Genomic DNA, 15,579 nt, shown 5'->3' on the forward strand with positions numbered 1-15,579 from the left:
ATGGCTTGTGTTGCTATCGAAGCGTCGTGATCTACGTGACTTTACCGAAAGAACCAAAGAGTACGAATTCCTGCAGTCATGAAAGCTTCGAATCAAGAAGAAATATAATTTTCAAATGTTTTCATATAACCAGTTTTTAAACTGGCATATGAATAGTTACCCATTAGTAGCTACTGAGTAACAGACACACCCTTAAAAATCCAAACTGTGTTATGAAACAAATTTGTATGAAGAGTAAAATGATACAGCTGGCACGTTGCGTTATGGGTAGGACTGTTGTAAGAAGGACAATGAAGTTATGCTCAGCATTATCACTTAGGGATGCGTTGTTGGACCCAATTCACATTTCAATAGGGTTAGAGAAGCTGTAAAGAAATGCCACAATCAAAGTTATCAAAGGGACTGAAAAGCGGCTCAGACCTTCCAGATGTACCAGTGCGTCGTGGACAACCCGGAGCGACCGATCCCACGAGCAGCTCTCAATCCCAAACCCAAAGTCGCACCTCATGCGGGGGCCGGCCAAAGCCCTCAATGTGAGCTCCTTTCTACGCCGACAGTGGCGGGAATCATGGGACACCACCACCGTCTCGAACAAGGAACTCGCTACCGACTCCACACTCTCTCTCTCCCCAGTAGAGAGTGGTCAACCATAAACTGTCATTTACAGGTGTAAATTGTTTCCTTGAGGCAGGTGCTAGCCAGTGACCCAAGAGTGTAAAGGAATACGAGTCCTCTCCATATATGCAGCTCCGAGAGGCACGATGAGTCCTAAGGAAGATGAAACCGGTCGATAGTTGTCCGTTTCAATGGTGCCTGTTGGTACGGCCACATTTTCCCAATGTTTTTTAGTCGGTGGACTAAACGTCCAAATGGCCATTCGTTATTTTTTTGAGCTGGTGGTCTGGACGAAGAGGCTGAGAGCGACTCTTGCACTTGCTCGCACTCTCTAACAGGCGCGTTGTTGCGCCTGTTGGAGTGGGCGCACGGAGATGCAAAGCGACGGCTGGGAGAGTCCCGGCGCCGTACCGGGAAGCAGCGCTCAGCCTCCGGGGGCTGAGGGGCAATCCGACGTGCCCACGCGAAGCGACCGGGAAACAATTGGCAGGGCAATTCACGTTTACAATATCCTCCTGCCGCACGTTTAGATTGTTCGCAGTGGCACATTGTAGTTTATTGTTTGAGTTTTACTGGAAGGTGCTAAACCGTTGTACTCTACAGGAATCTAACCTGTACACAATACCTCTAAAATCACTATGGCCTTGCTAAATGACAGTGTTGTGCAACGGTTGCGAACGTGACATTCATAAATAGGTCGCCTACATTTGCGCTGAGGAAACTGGGAGCCGGGTAATGTGAAGGCTGCCCGGCTGCCGTGCCCCATCTCGTGAGTGAATCCATCTGTATGGAGCCCAGCCGGCCGGTGCGTTCTGCCCAAGGCCACGATTTTCCTCGTGGTTTGGACGATGCCATCAACCAGCGTGCGTTCTCTAATCCACGTGCTCCTATTTCTGACTATCTGCGTAATTCCAAGCATTCGTCTCCATTCTTCTTTACACAACTATCCAGCCTGTGTTCGATAAGTCGTCTTTCGTTGATGAGCGTGTTTCTGAACCAAATGTTATGGCGGCTTGTAAACACTGATTAAAACGTTATTTGGGTAAATCGCTACGTTACCCTTCATAGCAATGCTCTTCTTTCTGGTCTTCCGAAGAAATTAATAAGTAAACTGCAACCAATTCAGAATGCAGCGGCACGTGTTCTGACGAAAACCAGAAAGAGCACCCACGTGACACCCATTTTACCATCCCTGCACTGGCTGCCAGTCAGTCAAAACATTTATTTAAAAATTATTCTATTGGTTTTTAAGTCGTTGAATGGTCTGCCACCTGTTTTCAAATCTTCCATGCTTTTTAGATATGAACCAACAAGATCCATCAGATACTCTGGTATTGGTCTATTAGTCATCCCAAAGGCCAGGACCAAACCCTAGGGAGAAGCAGCTTTTAGTGTTTACACTCCTCGCCTGTGAAGCAGCCTGCCAGGGGATCTGAGGGCTTCAGAATCATTAAGCACTTTTAAAATAAATCTAAAAACTTACTTTTTTAAACTTGTTTTTAATTAGGATGTTCTTAATGTGTTCGTTTTATTATGTCTTTTCTAGAAATTTGTTACAACGGGAATTTATTTTGCCTACAATTTCACTTTTATTGTTCATGCCTATAAAGGACTATGTATTGCAATTTTTTTGCACGATTAGTGCTAAGAAATACAGTTTGATTGATTGTCAAGTGCAGTGTTCCAAACGTACTCCGGCCAGGAAAAGGGGGTCTCGAAAGGTGGCTGTTTATTGTGGAGCAGTTTGCGAGATCGGCAGAAAGAGGAAATGAGGATGTAAAGCTGAAAATTATACACAAGCGACAGTTTCTCAGTAACAAAAAAAAGTGTTCCAATATATTGCAGGAAATACATTTCCTGAGGAGACAAAAGCATCTGATCACTGCTGAATACGATATTCTATTTTTCATAACTTCAGTTACAATTAATTTCCCGTCAGCGGAGTATGCCTTAATTCTGCATGATCTTCCCACTATCACCCCACGTTTATGCCAACCTGTGGCCATGCTGATCTGGAAGTTCCCTGCTATGACCTGTTGGCATGTGGCCCGGACAATCCTTGAATTGGCGTATGTGTTCGGGTGGCGATAATTGTTTCGTCCACGAGGTCTGGTACCTATGTTATGCTGAATTATATTACAGTAAACTGCACGGTTTTTGTATATCTATTCTCACCGACGAATATGTCTGGGTTTGGTTTATGGGAAAGGTGGCATTTCTACGTGAACGCTAATCGCGTAAATACGCGATCGGCACGATGTGTGTCCTTGTTTTGTCTGTCATCTGTTTTTTTCACCATGTTTTGCAGAGGAAATATTACACCGTTTTATTTACAAGATGTATCTTCCAATACATACGTGGACAACGCCTACCAACAAAACTGACTTCGGTTGGATGTGGGATGTTAACCCGCGCGTAGCCAGGCAAGAGGGCTGTGTCCCCTCGGCTGCTCTTTGTGAGTGGTGCCTGGCCGTGTTACTCCATTACAGTCTCATGCCTCTCTACACCCTACCGTTCTCCTGTCACTAATTTATTAGCTGAAACATACATTGGCAAAAGTTTCACATTTTGCAGCAAGCTTTTAAAGCATGTTTTTTTAATAGCAAATTAAACGTAAACTCGTGGTTGTTATCCTTGTATGGTGGCCTCCCAATCACGATCAGTGGACACTGCGTCCCAGGCCCCATTTGTGGCACCTACACGACACGAACAAAATCGATCCAACTGCGTTGGCCGTCCTCTTGGGCGCGTTCTCTCCTTGGCCTTGCACTCCGCCGTAAGTCTCGACCACCTCCTAACCGTGATGCGTCCTGCCCTAAATACTCGCTTTCCTACCCGGCTTCACCCGGGACTTGGATTCACCACACCCGGCCGCCTTTGTCTCCCCAGTGGCGATGTTCACACCACAGCAGTTACTGGTTTGAGGCTGAATCGACTTAGGGGAGGCCCAGGACCGGTTCAAATAATCGTCACTGGTGGTGGCCGTGAGCGGGAATCGAACTCGGGTCGCCGGGTTCGTAGCGCAGCGCGCTAACCACTACACCACAATGCGTTACCCTTCCACACACGCGGGTCACGTGAAAGATGTGACGTCACAGCTCATTATTGAGCTCCCCCCAAAAAAATGTACAGTCTGGAAAGTACCCACATGGCAAATTTAAAGTTTGTTGCATGTCGGGAAGTACAATAAACATTTTGAACAGACACATTCACAACTTTGCCTTTTCTATATTTGGAGATTAAACATCCCTTGATGCCCGCGATCACAGCAAGAACATATCAAACGGCTCTTGAAAAGTAGCTGTTGACGTTTGCAAGGAGGCACCTCTGTGCCAGTTATTGTTCTGGAGAAAGTTTTGGCCGAAAACCAAAAACCATCGCGGGTTACAAACTGGAAATAGTGGCAGCGAGGTCACGAGAACGCCTCGATACAATACCACGCGCCATGCAACAGCGGCATGGGTCGCAGCGCAGAAATACACGCGGTGGTGAAGTCCCTGCGATCAGCTTCCACCACAAGTGTCGAATGATGGCAATGTCCAAATGACCCTGCAAGGAGGCTGCCGAGCCCTTTCTCGGTACTTTATCCTGCACGCACGGGTGCGCGACCCAGGGGCAAAGCAGCGGCGATGAGAGGAGTGTCCTTCCCGAGCTGAGAGGCTCCTTTTCTTGTCAAGGGCTACTCGGAAACCAAAAGCGTGTGATGGCGAGGAAGGATGCCACTTAATTAGCAGAGGCACTGCAAAGGTATTGTCTTGATTTCTGAGAATTGCTTTGTGTTGCCGTGACTGTTGATCGCAGTGTGTACGAGAATAATAACGATTTCATGAATATATGGGTGACGAGAATACGCGTGCGGGATACACACACAATATGCTAACGCGAAAAGGAAGCCTGCGGGTTAAACAACAATTGCATTTTAAAAGTGCGTCGACACAATTCCAAGTAGGCAAATGAGTGCCAATTGCAAAGAGTGACCTGGCCACCGAAATGAAAACGAGTACCGTCGTGAAGCCAATAATAAATTACGACTTGCATCGCGGAATGCAGCAGCGTGGCAGCAGTGCGGGTGGCTGTGCAGGGTGGCGACACGCGGGTGAACACTGAACAACTGCCCTGGCCGGTTCGGGCTGCCACAACCTGGCGCGCTGCTCGGTGGTTTCCAGCTGCTGCTGCTGCCGCTGCTGCTGCCGCAGCCGTGTGTTACAATCTGAATATTTATACATTTACTGGATGGATCCGATGAGCTATAAAGCTCTTTTTCACAGATGTCCAGTAAAGTGTTGTCCTAACAGTCGGGCTGTATGGGGGGTGGTGTGTCACTGTGTGTGTCACTGTGTGTGTGTCAGTGTATGTGTGTCACTGTGTGCGTGTGTCACTGTGTGTGTCGCTGTGTGTGTCACTGTGTGTGTCTCACTGTATGTGTGTCACTGTGTATGTGTCAGTGTATGTGTGTCACTGTGTGTATCACTGTATGTGTGTTTGTGTCAGTGTATGTGTGTCACTGTGTGTGTGTCAGTGTGTGTCACTGTATGTGTGTCAGTGTATGTGTGTCACTGTGTGTCACTGTGTGTTGTGTCAGTGTATGTGTGTCATTGTGTGACACTGTGTGTCACTGTGTGTGTACGTGTGTCACTGTGTGTGTGTGTCACTGTGTGTGTCAGTGTATGTGTGTCACTGTGTGTGTGTCACTGTGTGTGTGTCAGTGTATGTGTGTCACTGTGTGTTTGTGTCACTGTGTGTGTGTCACTGTGTGTTTGTGTCACTGTGTGTGTCACTGTGTGTGTGTCACCGTGTGTTTGTGTCACTGTGTGTGTGTCAGTGTTTTGTGTCACTGTGTGTGTGTCAGTGTTTTGTGTCACTGTGTGTGTGTCAGTGTTTTGTGTCACTGTGTGTGTGTCAGTGTTTTGTGTCACTGTGTGTTTGTGTCAGTGTGTTTGTGTCACTGTGTGTTTGTGTCACCGTGTGTTTGTGTCACTGTGTGTTTGTGTCAGTGTGTTTGTGTCACTGTGTGTTTGTGTCACTGTGTGTGTCACTGTGTGTTTGTGTCACTGTGTGTGTCACTGTGTGTGTGTCACCGTGTGTTTGTGTCACTGTGTGTGTGTCAGTGTTTTGTGTCACTGTGTGTGTGTCAGTGTTTTGTGTCACTGTGTGTTTGTGTCACTGTGTGTTTGTGTCAGTGTGTGTCTGTGTGTGTGTGTCACTGTGTGGGGAGCGGTAGTGTAGCGGTTAGCACGCTGCGCTACGAACCTGGCGACCCGGATTCGATTCCCGCTCACGGCCAACACCGGTGACGATTATCTGAACCGGTCCTGGGCCTCCCCTAGGTCGACTCAGCCTGAAATGAGTACCTGGTGCGGTGTGTAAACATCGCCACAGGGGAGACAAAGGCGACCAGGCGTGGTGCTGGCCACCCACCCCTCGTGTGCCGTGCCGGCCTTCATTGGAGCTCGCTAACAGCACTTGCCCCACCAGTATGTTACAGACTACACGGGAGATCTTTGTCTTTGTTTAATGTCGTGGTGAGTCGTAGTGATCAGTGGTGAGTGATGGTGAGTAGCGGTTGGTAGGTAGTAGTGAATCGTGCTGAGTAGTGGTGAGTAGTGGTGAGTGATGGTGGTGAGTGGATAGTGGTGAGTGAGTAGTGGTGAGTAGTAGTTGTGAGTGGTGGTAAGTAGTAGTAGTAGTGAGTGGTGGTGAGTAGTAGTAGAGAGTAGTAGTAGTGTAGTATCGTGGTGTAGTGGTAGTCGAGAGTGACTAGTGTAGTAGTAGTGGTGTAGTAGTAGTAGTAGTGAGTGTAGTAGTAGTACTAGTACAGTACTAGTAGTGTACTAGTGGTTGTCGTGGTGGTGGTAGAGTCCAGGTCACGACTGACTTCGCAGTCTCCACCCCATGCGCGTGACGTCCCGAGCTGGCAGCGTCTCTTCTCGGGGATTCCCAGAGACGGCGGAAACAGACGCGGGGCACACGCAGAGAGGGAGACACACACAGGGAGAGACACACACAGGGGGACACACAGCGACACAGAGACACACACAGGGGGACAGAGACACACACAGGGGGACACAGAGAGACAGAGACACACAGAGAGACAGAGACACACACAGAGACACACACAGACACAGAGACACACACACAGACAGAGACACACAGAGACAGAGACACACACAGGGGGACATAGAGACAGAGACACACAGGGGGACACAGGGAGACAGAGACACACACAGGGGGACAGAGAGACAGAGACACACACAGGGGGGCAGAGAGACAGAGACACACAGGGGGACACAGAGAGACACAGAGAGACACAGAGACACAGGGAGACAGACACACACAGGGGGACAGAGAGACAGAGACACACACAGGGGGACAGAGACAGAGACACACAGGGGGACACAGAGAGACACAGGGAGACAGACACAGAGACACAGGGGGACAGAGAGACAGAGACACACAGGGGGACAGAGAGACACAGAGACACACACAGGGGGACACAGAGAGACACAGAGAGACACAGAGACACAGGGAGACAGATACACACAGGGGGACACAGAGACAGAGTGAGAGACACACACAAAGAGGGTCACAGAGAGGGGGACACAGGAGGCGGCGGCATGGAGTTTGTGCGTGGCTTGATGAGCGGCGCCGAGAGGCTGCAAGAGGAGGGCAACGAGGTGCTGGTGGAGGAGCAGCACGAGGAGGAGGAGGAGCGGCAGCAGCGGGAGGAGGAGGAGGAGGACGGGGAGCAGGAGGAGGAGGGCTCCGCGGAGACGCGGAGGGGGCCCCGCGCGCGGCACAGAGAGGAGGAGGACGTGGAGCAGGGAGACGTGCAGGTGAGCAGGCGATGGGAGACGTGGTGCTGAGATGGGGGCGACGTAGACGCCGCGGAGACCCGCGCCTCCGACTTGGCACGGTGCGAAAGTTGAACGAGCACATTGGTAGTCCCCGACTTACGAACACAATTCATGTGGCCCGTTCGTAAGTCGGAACGCGGCAATGCGTTCTATTTAAATGCCCGTACGGTCAGTGTTATGAAATTGTGTTACGGTTCAATAAAAATAAGAAATATTGTACATTTGCATGTAACACTGAACGTATACTGTATCTTCTATATAAATAAAGACCTGAGTCTGTATATCTCAAACACCTTCTGGGAACTTCCCGACAAGGCAGAAAGCTGCAATTTGTAACTCAGGTAGCCTTTAGGACACAAAGAACAAGACACATCTGGAAATCCGATATTTTTCATTTTAAGGCCCCCAAATCTCGATTTGAAGTGTCCCATTAGCATGCTTGTGCCTGGTGTCATTCAGAAGCCGTTCACAATATAAGATTGCGGTTTTTTTTATTTGATAGAACCTTAAACAGCAAATAACATTAAAGCGATAACCATTGTTCTATCTGTTAATGTTTTTGAGATGTGTCGGATTGAAGCAGGGGAAAACGCAATTTATGATGTTCAAATATCAATAATTCAAAAACGATAAAAGATGGGAGAGCTTCCCATCAGGGAATATTACGTTCATAAATGTTTATTCTTTCTAATCAAAAAAGAACGCAATCTTTCAATTGATCGGTTTCCGTCTTTAAATTTAAGAAGTTGAATCAAATCGTCAACAATTTTGTATTTTTTTGCGCAAAAATAATTATTTTTGGAGTAGTTCGTGTCAGATCGTAAATACAAATTGTAAAAAAACACATGAGGTAATTTACATTTATTGAATACCTTTGCCCGATGAAGACAGGCTTCATGAGCTAGTAGTAAATAAAAGTAACAAAAATGTGTATTTTATTTCCACTTTATTTTAATCCTGACGCTGGCTTTGTTGGTCGGAAGACGCACAAAGAGTTACCACTCGGGAGTTACCACTCGGGAGTTACCACTCGGGAGTTACCACTCGGGAGTTACCACTCGGGAGTTACCACTCGGGAGTTACCACTCGGGAGTTACCACTCGGGAGTTACCACTCGGGAGTTACCACTCGGGAGTTACCACTCGGGAGTTACCACTCGGGAGTTACCACTCAGATTCCCCAGGCTGCTGCTGTAACAGGCTGCTGCTGCTGTAACAGGCTGCTGCTGCTGTAACAGGCTGCTGCTGCTGTAACAGGCTGCTGCTGCTGTAACAGGCTGCTGCTGCTGTAACAGGCTGCTGCTGCTGTAACAGGCTGCTGCTGCTGTAACAGGCTGCTGCTGCTGTAACAGGCTGCTGCTGCTGTAACAGGCTGCTGCTGCTGTAACAGGCTGCTGCTGCTGTAACAGGCTGCTGCTGCTGCTGTAACAGGCTGCTGCTGCTGTAACAGGCTGCTGCTGCTGCTGTAACAGGCTGCTGCTGCTGCTGCTGTAACAGGCTGCTGCTGCTGTAACAGGCTGCTGCTGCTGCTGCTGTAACAGGCTGCTGCTGCTGCTGCTGTAACAGGCAGCTGCTGCTGCTGCTGCTGTAACAGGCAGCTGCTGCTGCTGTAACAGGCAGCTGCTGCTGCTGCTGCTGTAACAGGCAGCTGCTGCTGCTGTAACAGGCTGCTGCTGCTGTAATAGGCTGCTGCTGCTGTAACAGGCTGCTGCTGTTGCTGTTGTAACAGGCTGCTGCTGCTGCTGTAACAGGCTGCTGCTGCTGTAACAGGCTGCTGCTGCTGCTGTAACAGGCTGCTGCTGCTGCTGTAACAGGCTGCTGCTGCTGCTGTAACAGGCTGCTGCTGCTGCTGTAACAGGCTGCTGCTGCTGCTGCTGCTGTAACAGGCTGCTGCTGCTGCTGCTGTAACAGGCTGCTGCTGCTGTAACAGGCTGCTGCTGCTGCTGCTGCTGTAACAGGCTGCTGCTGCTGTAACAGGCTGCTGCTGCTGCTGTAACAGGCTGCTGCTGCTGCTGTAACAGGCTGCTGCTGCTGCTGCTGTAACAGGCTGCTGCTGGGGCACGTGCTGTGAGCCAGCAGCAGCTATGAAGGCCGGCACTGCACACTCGGGGGGTGGCCAGCACCACTCCCAGCCACCTTTGTCTCCCCAGTGGCAATGTTTACACACCACGCCAGGTGCTAATTTGAGGCTGAGTCGACCTCGGGGAGGCCCAGGACCTGTTCCGATAATCGTCACTGGTGCTGTCCGTGAGTGGGAATCGAACTTTCAGCGCGAGGGTGACTTGTTACATCTCGCCGTTCAGCTTGCAAGCAAGCGTGAGTTCGCGTGTTTAGTCAATGTGTTTAAAAATAAATGTAACACTGTGCAGTATCTTCTTGGTTCTTTCGGTAAAGTCACGTAGAAGGGAAATAATAAAATAATAAAAATAAAACGTTATTAAATTATTCTCACGACGTTTCGGCCACAACGCAAGCAGCCGTCCTCAGGTGAAGAACAGGTCTGTCGGGAAGACAGCGTCTGAATGGGCACCACCAGGCTTGGCAGCGTATATTTAAGCTGGGTTGGAGGGGGGAAGGGGCGCCTTGACACATGAATTTGCATATCAAGAGGAATTTAGCATATTTATGGGAAAGGCAGATATGGGCAGTATTACATAGAAGCATAGAAGCTGATTGGTAAGTGCGACTGTTCGTAAGTCGAGGACTGTGCATGTATCAAGCGGCTTTGAGATGTCGCATGTCATACGCGCCACGTGTCAGGCAGTTTTTATTATTCTCCGAAGCCCAGTGACTTACCGCAAGTGTTTTTTTTACACGATATTTACCACACTGCTGTTTCTGAGCAACCCAATTTAAATATAAATGGTATAATATACCAATCAGGTATTCGTATTTTCTATTTTCATACACTAATAGATAATTGAACACATTCACAGATTGTTAAATTAATACGAATGAAAAAACGGGTAAAAAATATATTTAAAATGTTCAACCTCTTACCGCACGTATTTTATGCATCATTGTTCACTAAGATTTAGGAAAGGTTTCTGTACCATCGACTATATTCTGTACATAGCATCAATCATTTTGTGGAATAGACTAATACAGATAAAATGTAACACGTAGGCTTTCGCGACAAATATTATTCATAATAAACGTTTTTGGGTTAGATCGTGCTATTTATAAATGTGTCGTAACCCTCAACCACCCGACACGGCCAATCAGCAAAAAAGTGTCACGTTGACAAAAGACAAAATAGTTCACTACTTTAGCCCACGGGTGTGTCGAAGAGTGAATCCACACATTTACAGTTTTTGAGTACGGCGTTTCACTGGTAATTACATCCAGCATCATCGGCCAATTCGCCAGAATTGTAATTACCAGCGAAACCAAGTGCCTGCTTCCCCTCCGTACGAGGATGGTGCGAGTCACTCACTCCGCGGCATTGTGAGCTGCATTTTTGCATGAATCGCGATGCTGTACAAAATACCATCACATTCTATATGAACCGGCGGTGTGCACTTTCATTACTTAGCACTGGGTGTGCGATAGTCACCCCGTGTCAGTTTACATCCTGCAAATTAGATGTTGCTCAATCTCCAGAAATTTCCAAGGTGACATTCAAAATATAAAAATGTCACGTGCAGTCTTGCAGATTAGGACATTGCTTAAGAAGATGAGCAGCAGAATTATTCACCTTTATTTGTCATCAATACTGACAACTTCCCGAACCAGCCAAGACACAAGAATGGGAGCTTCATCTGTCATGGCAAGCTCCAGTCTGATACCTGTCCATCTATATAAGACCCCTTCCATTTTCAAACCAGTTGCCTCTCTTTAGACATTAAAACAAAAGTTTCGATTTCATTAGATTGACTAGACTATAGTTCCATTTGCAACTGCAACTCGAGGTATGATTTGTATTGGCATCTCTCACTTCACATTGCTATGAGGAAGTGGGTAGTCATGGGACCAGGTGGTCATGCGGTACACACGGGTAGGGTCCGGAATGTACAACAGCAGCAGCAGCTCGTGTGTGTGTGTCAAATGCCCACAGTCATCAAGAGATGGCGCGTTTCCTCAACAACCAGGGACCTGGTCTACTACTGTAATAAATCATCTGGCATGGTGTGTTATTCTATAGTGAGGCATGGTATGGTATCCTTTAACGAGGTATGTTATCTTATAGTGAGGCGCGGTATGTTAGGTTATAATGAGTTTCTGTATAATAGTCACATCTTCTCCAAGCCGGACTCATTGGGAGGAGATCATTTCTACGTTAAGGGGAGGTCTGGCCTCCTGTTAAATAATTGAATAACGCGTAAATATTAATGTTTCATTGCACTTACGTAATTAACACTTAACACAATGAACACGTACATCGCTAAAATAATAACAGATAATAACAATTGCTTTAATTTCTCACAATTTAACATTTACTAAAGAGGCAACGAGAGTAGGCAGCGGTGTTTCGGGAACTAAATTCAGTCATTAAAAGCACCGTACCAATGAGCTTAAAAAAAGTTTGCAGTCGGTATCAGTGCGTAAAGACGCACGCTTGGAATTACGCGGATGGCCTAAACTGGTGATGGAATGTCAGCGGGAGAAGAGAAAGCACCCGAGGGATGACCACCGTGGAGATGGAGCAACGGGGGTGGGTCACGTGCAGGAGTGAGGTGGCATGCAAGATGGTGAGGGACAGTAATGGCATGGGGAGGCCTTTCAGGTTTTCTGGTTTCCTGCCAGTGCTAAACCCACACACAGTGGGGGATTATTTCAAACATCCGAAAGCAACAACAAAACATTACTCAATCGGAGATTACACACAGTAGCAGCAACATCGCCCTCCACTGCGAAAACTTTGCAGGACCCCCCTCGAGAAAGAGTCTTGAGACTCTGTGAGGCTTTCCTGGTTAATAGTGTAATACTAGCGATAATTATTACGATCTCGATTCATATTGTCATGTAACCTATACAAAATGAAACAACTTATTTGGTCGAGACTGCACTGACAGTGGTGCACAAGCACAAATAACAAAAACTCAACACATTTGTGGCATGAAAAGTAACACATTCCTGCGGAGGGAGCTGGTAGGAACGTTGGGTTGCTCGGTCAATGGCCAGGGTCAACGGCGGCGTGGTGTATTCCGCAAATATGCCCGACTGTGAGGGCGGGCACAAGCCGGCGTGAGTAGGTTAAACGTTGAGTTTTTTAAGGGCACCACGGGGTGACCAGCCCTTACCCACTTAGCCCCACCCCTCCCACCCCCCACCCAGCCCCACCCTCCCCAACCAGCCCCTCCCCACCCTCCCCATCCAGCCCCTCCCCACCCTCCCCACCCACCCAGCCCCTCCCCACCCTCCTCACCCCACCCAGCCCCACCCATCCCACCCAGCCCCTCCCCACCCTCCCCACCCAGCCCCTCCCCACCCTCCCCTTTCCACCCAGCCCCACCCCTCCCATTTTTAGATGCACGACAGATGGATGGACACAATCCCCTGTGGGCTGGTGGAACCAGGAGGTTCCTACTAGTAAAAAGAAATATATAAAATAGGCAATGTTTTCAGCCAGTGTCCTTTCTCCATGTGCAATGACATTTTGGGAGATGGCCCTCCTCCCTGACGCTCCGTGTGGGTGTCGAGGTCGCCGTACGCTGCCTTTCCAAGAGATGTCACTTCCGCAAGTGGAGTCCTCTCCATCTGTACGAGGGATAGAGTGTTGCGCTCTCACACATGTGTTTTCTCTGGGTGCTCCAATGCTCTCCCGCATGTATGAACTCTCGTGACATCTGAATATGTAGAGGGCCGCAGAGCTTGGGCAATTAGTTCACCTCATAGCTGCTGCTGCTTTTCCACTTGTCTGCGTCGGTCTCCGTGCTCGTTATGTGTATATGTGTTTAATAACTTCCATACAAACGGTTCCTTTCACAGTTGAACTGAATGTGTGGCAGAGGTTGGGCATTGTCTACGCGAGAGCGACGCCGCTTGAATGAAATGACTGATATTTCCTCTTTCAGCTGCGGAACACTGAGCGGTGGAGCAGCCACCAATGCTTTCAGTTCAAGCGAGAATACTGCTACGTGTTCCTCATCGCCGTCCTGTTTGTTTCCGTCATCGTCTTGGGCGCAAACTACTCCCGCAAAGGTAAACCCTGCGATAGTCATTACAACGTTTACCTTTGCATCGCGTCGTTCGTGCGAATTGCATCTCGCAAGTGTTTTGATGATGTTTTGCAACGTTTTGGTGATGGCGACGCCGGAAACACCGGCAGGAAGGCGACCGGGAACCGGTGCCGACGATTGCCCAAGTTCTGTGGTCCTATATTGGGATGTTTGGTCAACTTCATGAAGCCGGAGTACCTGGAGAAAACCGATGCGTGCCATGGGGAGAGGGGGTGGGTAACATTCATACCCTGTACAGATGGACATTAACCCACTTGCTGTACTGTCATACCCTGACAAGCCAGGAGATTGTACCTCACCCTTGAGTCGAGAGGCAGTTTCACGCGGTGTTGTGATCCACCAAACCTCGCCCCCTAGTGCTGGATTAGAAGCATGCTCCCTGGGCAGGGTCACTCGGGAAGAGATTCACCAGATCCTGCAAAACCAAGCCTCACCTCGAACATTGTAGGTGTTACCTGATTTCAGGTGTACGCCAATGGTTACTCTATAGCTACAGCGAGACTCCTCTTGTCGTCTGTGAAAATGGAGGCACTCTTGGCGGATGCTATTTATCATGACCACCATCAACATCATCATAACCATCACCACCATCAACATCATCATTAAACATCATAACCATCATGACCACCACCATCAACATCATAACCATCACCACCATTATTATAAACATCACCATAATAATAACCATCACATAACAATAATAATTATTGGCATCCACTGGATGAAGATTTCCCTGAAACATCACACGCTTCCTGTGATGCCCAATTCATCTCACTGCTGCGCATGAACAGACGTTATCGCTCCCGTTACCATGGCGATCGTCCTTGGTTTGCTATCTTCATCACACATTGCAGTGCTAATACGGCACTAATTGCTGCAGGACAACGGGCGAGTTGAATCTGCATGATATCCATGCAGCTGCCACCGAGCCATCATCCAAACGGTATGGAGTCATGGGACGCATGCAACATCACGAGCCCAACGCCTCACCACCGACCGAACAGCAGACGCCCTGGTCTTCGACAAGTGGACGACGAGGGGTGGCCCAAAGTAAACTATGAAAAAACTAAACTTTTTTTTATTTTGCCAGGTAAGGCCCCACTGAGCTGTGTAGCTCTTTTTTCAGAAGCGACCTGGCCATCACAAATGATGGCTCAACGAAGTGGCTTATCATCACCACATGGAAATGTATAGCAGCAGCCAAATACTCTAAACGTGACGTTGTTTCTAAATGTAAAGGGAAAAACCGGAGGACTCGGAGAAAAATCCATGCGACCACGGAGTGAACACGCCAACTCCAAATATACAGCAGGCAGCGTCAGGGTCGGGATCGAAGTGCGGCCGTGGTCACGAGTCCCAGACTGAAATGCGTCGCATTGTCCTGCCCTGCATTTACATCTGTTGCAGGAGGTGCTTCATTTCTCCATTTAGCATCTCAGTCTTGCTTCTGTTGTCGAGGGTGATTGTGTACCGTGTGCTGGTGGTTGCAGCTGTACTTATGTAACGGGTTCCGGAGACACTTGTAGAGGTAACTTCTTTATTACAATCCAACACTCCAACTCTCCAACTCTCCAACTCTCCAACACTCCTGATACTCTGTTACAGCCTAGGTACACAGCCTAGGTACACAGCCTAGATACTCTACTCTGGCTACGCTCTGGAACTCGCCCTCACAAGATCGTAGAGTCGGGAGTTCCAGAGTCCCACCACTCGCTCTCACAACATCGTAGAGTCGGGAGTTCCAGAGTCCCACCACTCGCTCTCACAACATCCCAGGGTCTTCAGATGGCTGGTCGTGGGTCTTGGGTCTTGAGTTACAACTGGCCCTGATCGTCCAGGGAGCTCCCCTTTTATGCCTAGTCCAACGAGGGGTGGGGCCGTGTGCGCCACCAGACATCCCACAGAGCACACACAGCCCCCCACCCCGTT

At 48.7% G+C, this 15,579-nt stretch overlaps 1 protein-coding gene across 1 annotated transcript in view; it reads left to right on the forward strand.

The window, feature by feature from the left end:
• The first annotated feature begins 6,524 nt into the window (after positions 1 to 6,524).
• LOC144722567 (endothelin-converting enzyme 2-like) overlaps positions 6,525 to 15,579 on the forward strand; it is a 61,038-nt gene continuing 51,983 nt past the window's right edge. The window contains exons 1-2 of the mRNA XM_078600747.1: positions 6,525 to 7,448; positions 13,486 to 13,612. Of these exons, the coding sequence (XP_078456873.1) occupies positions 7,230 to 7,448; positions 13,486 to 13,612 (346 nt within the window). The 5' untranslated portion in view covers positions 6,525 to 7,229. The remainder of the gene's footprint in view (positions 7,449 to 13,485; positions 13,613 to 15,579) is intronic.

This window comes from Lampetra planeri, chromosome 15 (assembly GCF_965212315.1).
Source record: "Lampetra planeri chromosome 15, kcLamPlan1.2.h2, whole genome shotgun sequence".
In the NCBI taxonomy this organism is placed as follows: Eukaryota; Metazoa; Chordata; class Hyperoartia; order Petromyzontiformes; family Petromyzontidae; genus Lampetra; species Lampetra planeri.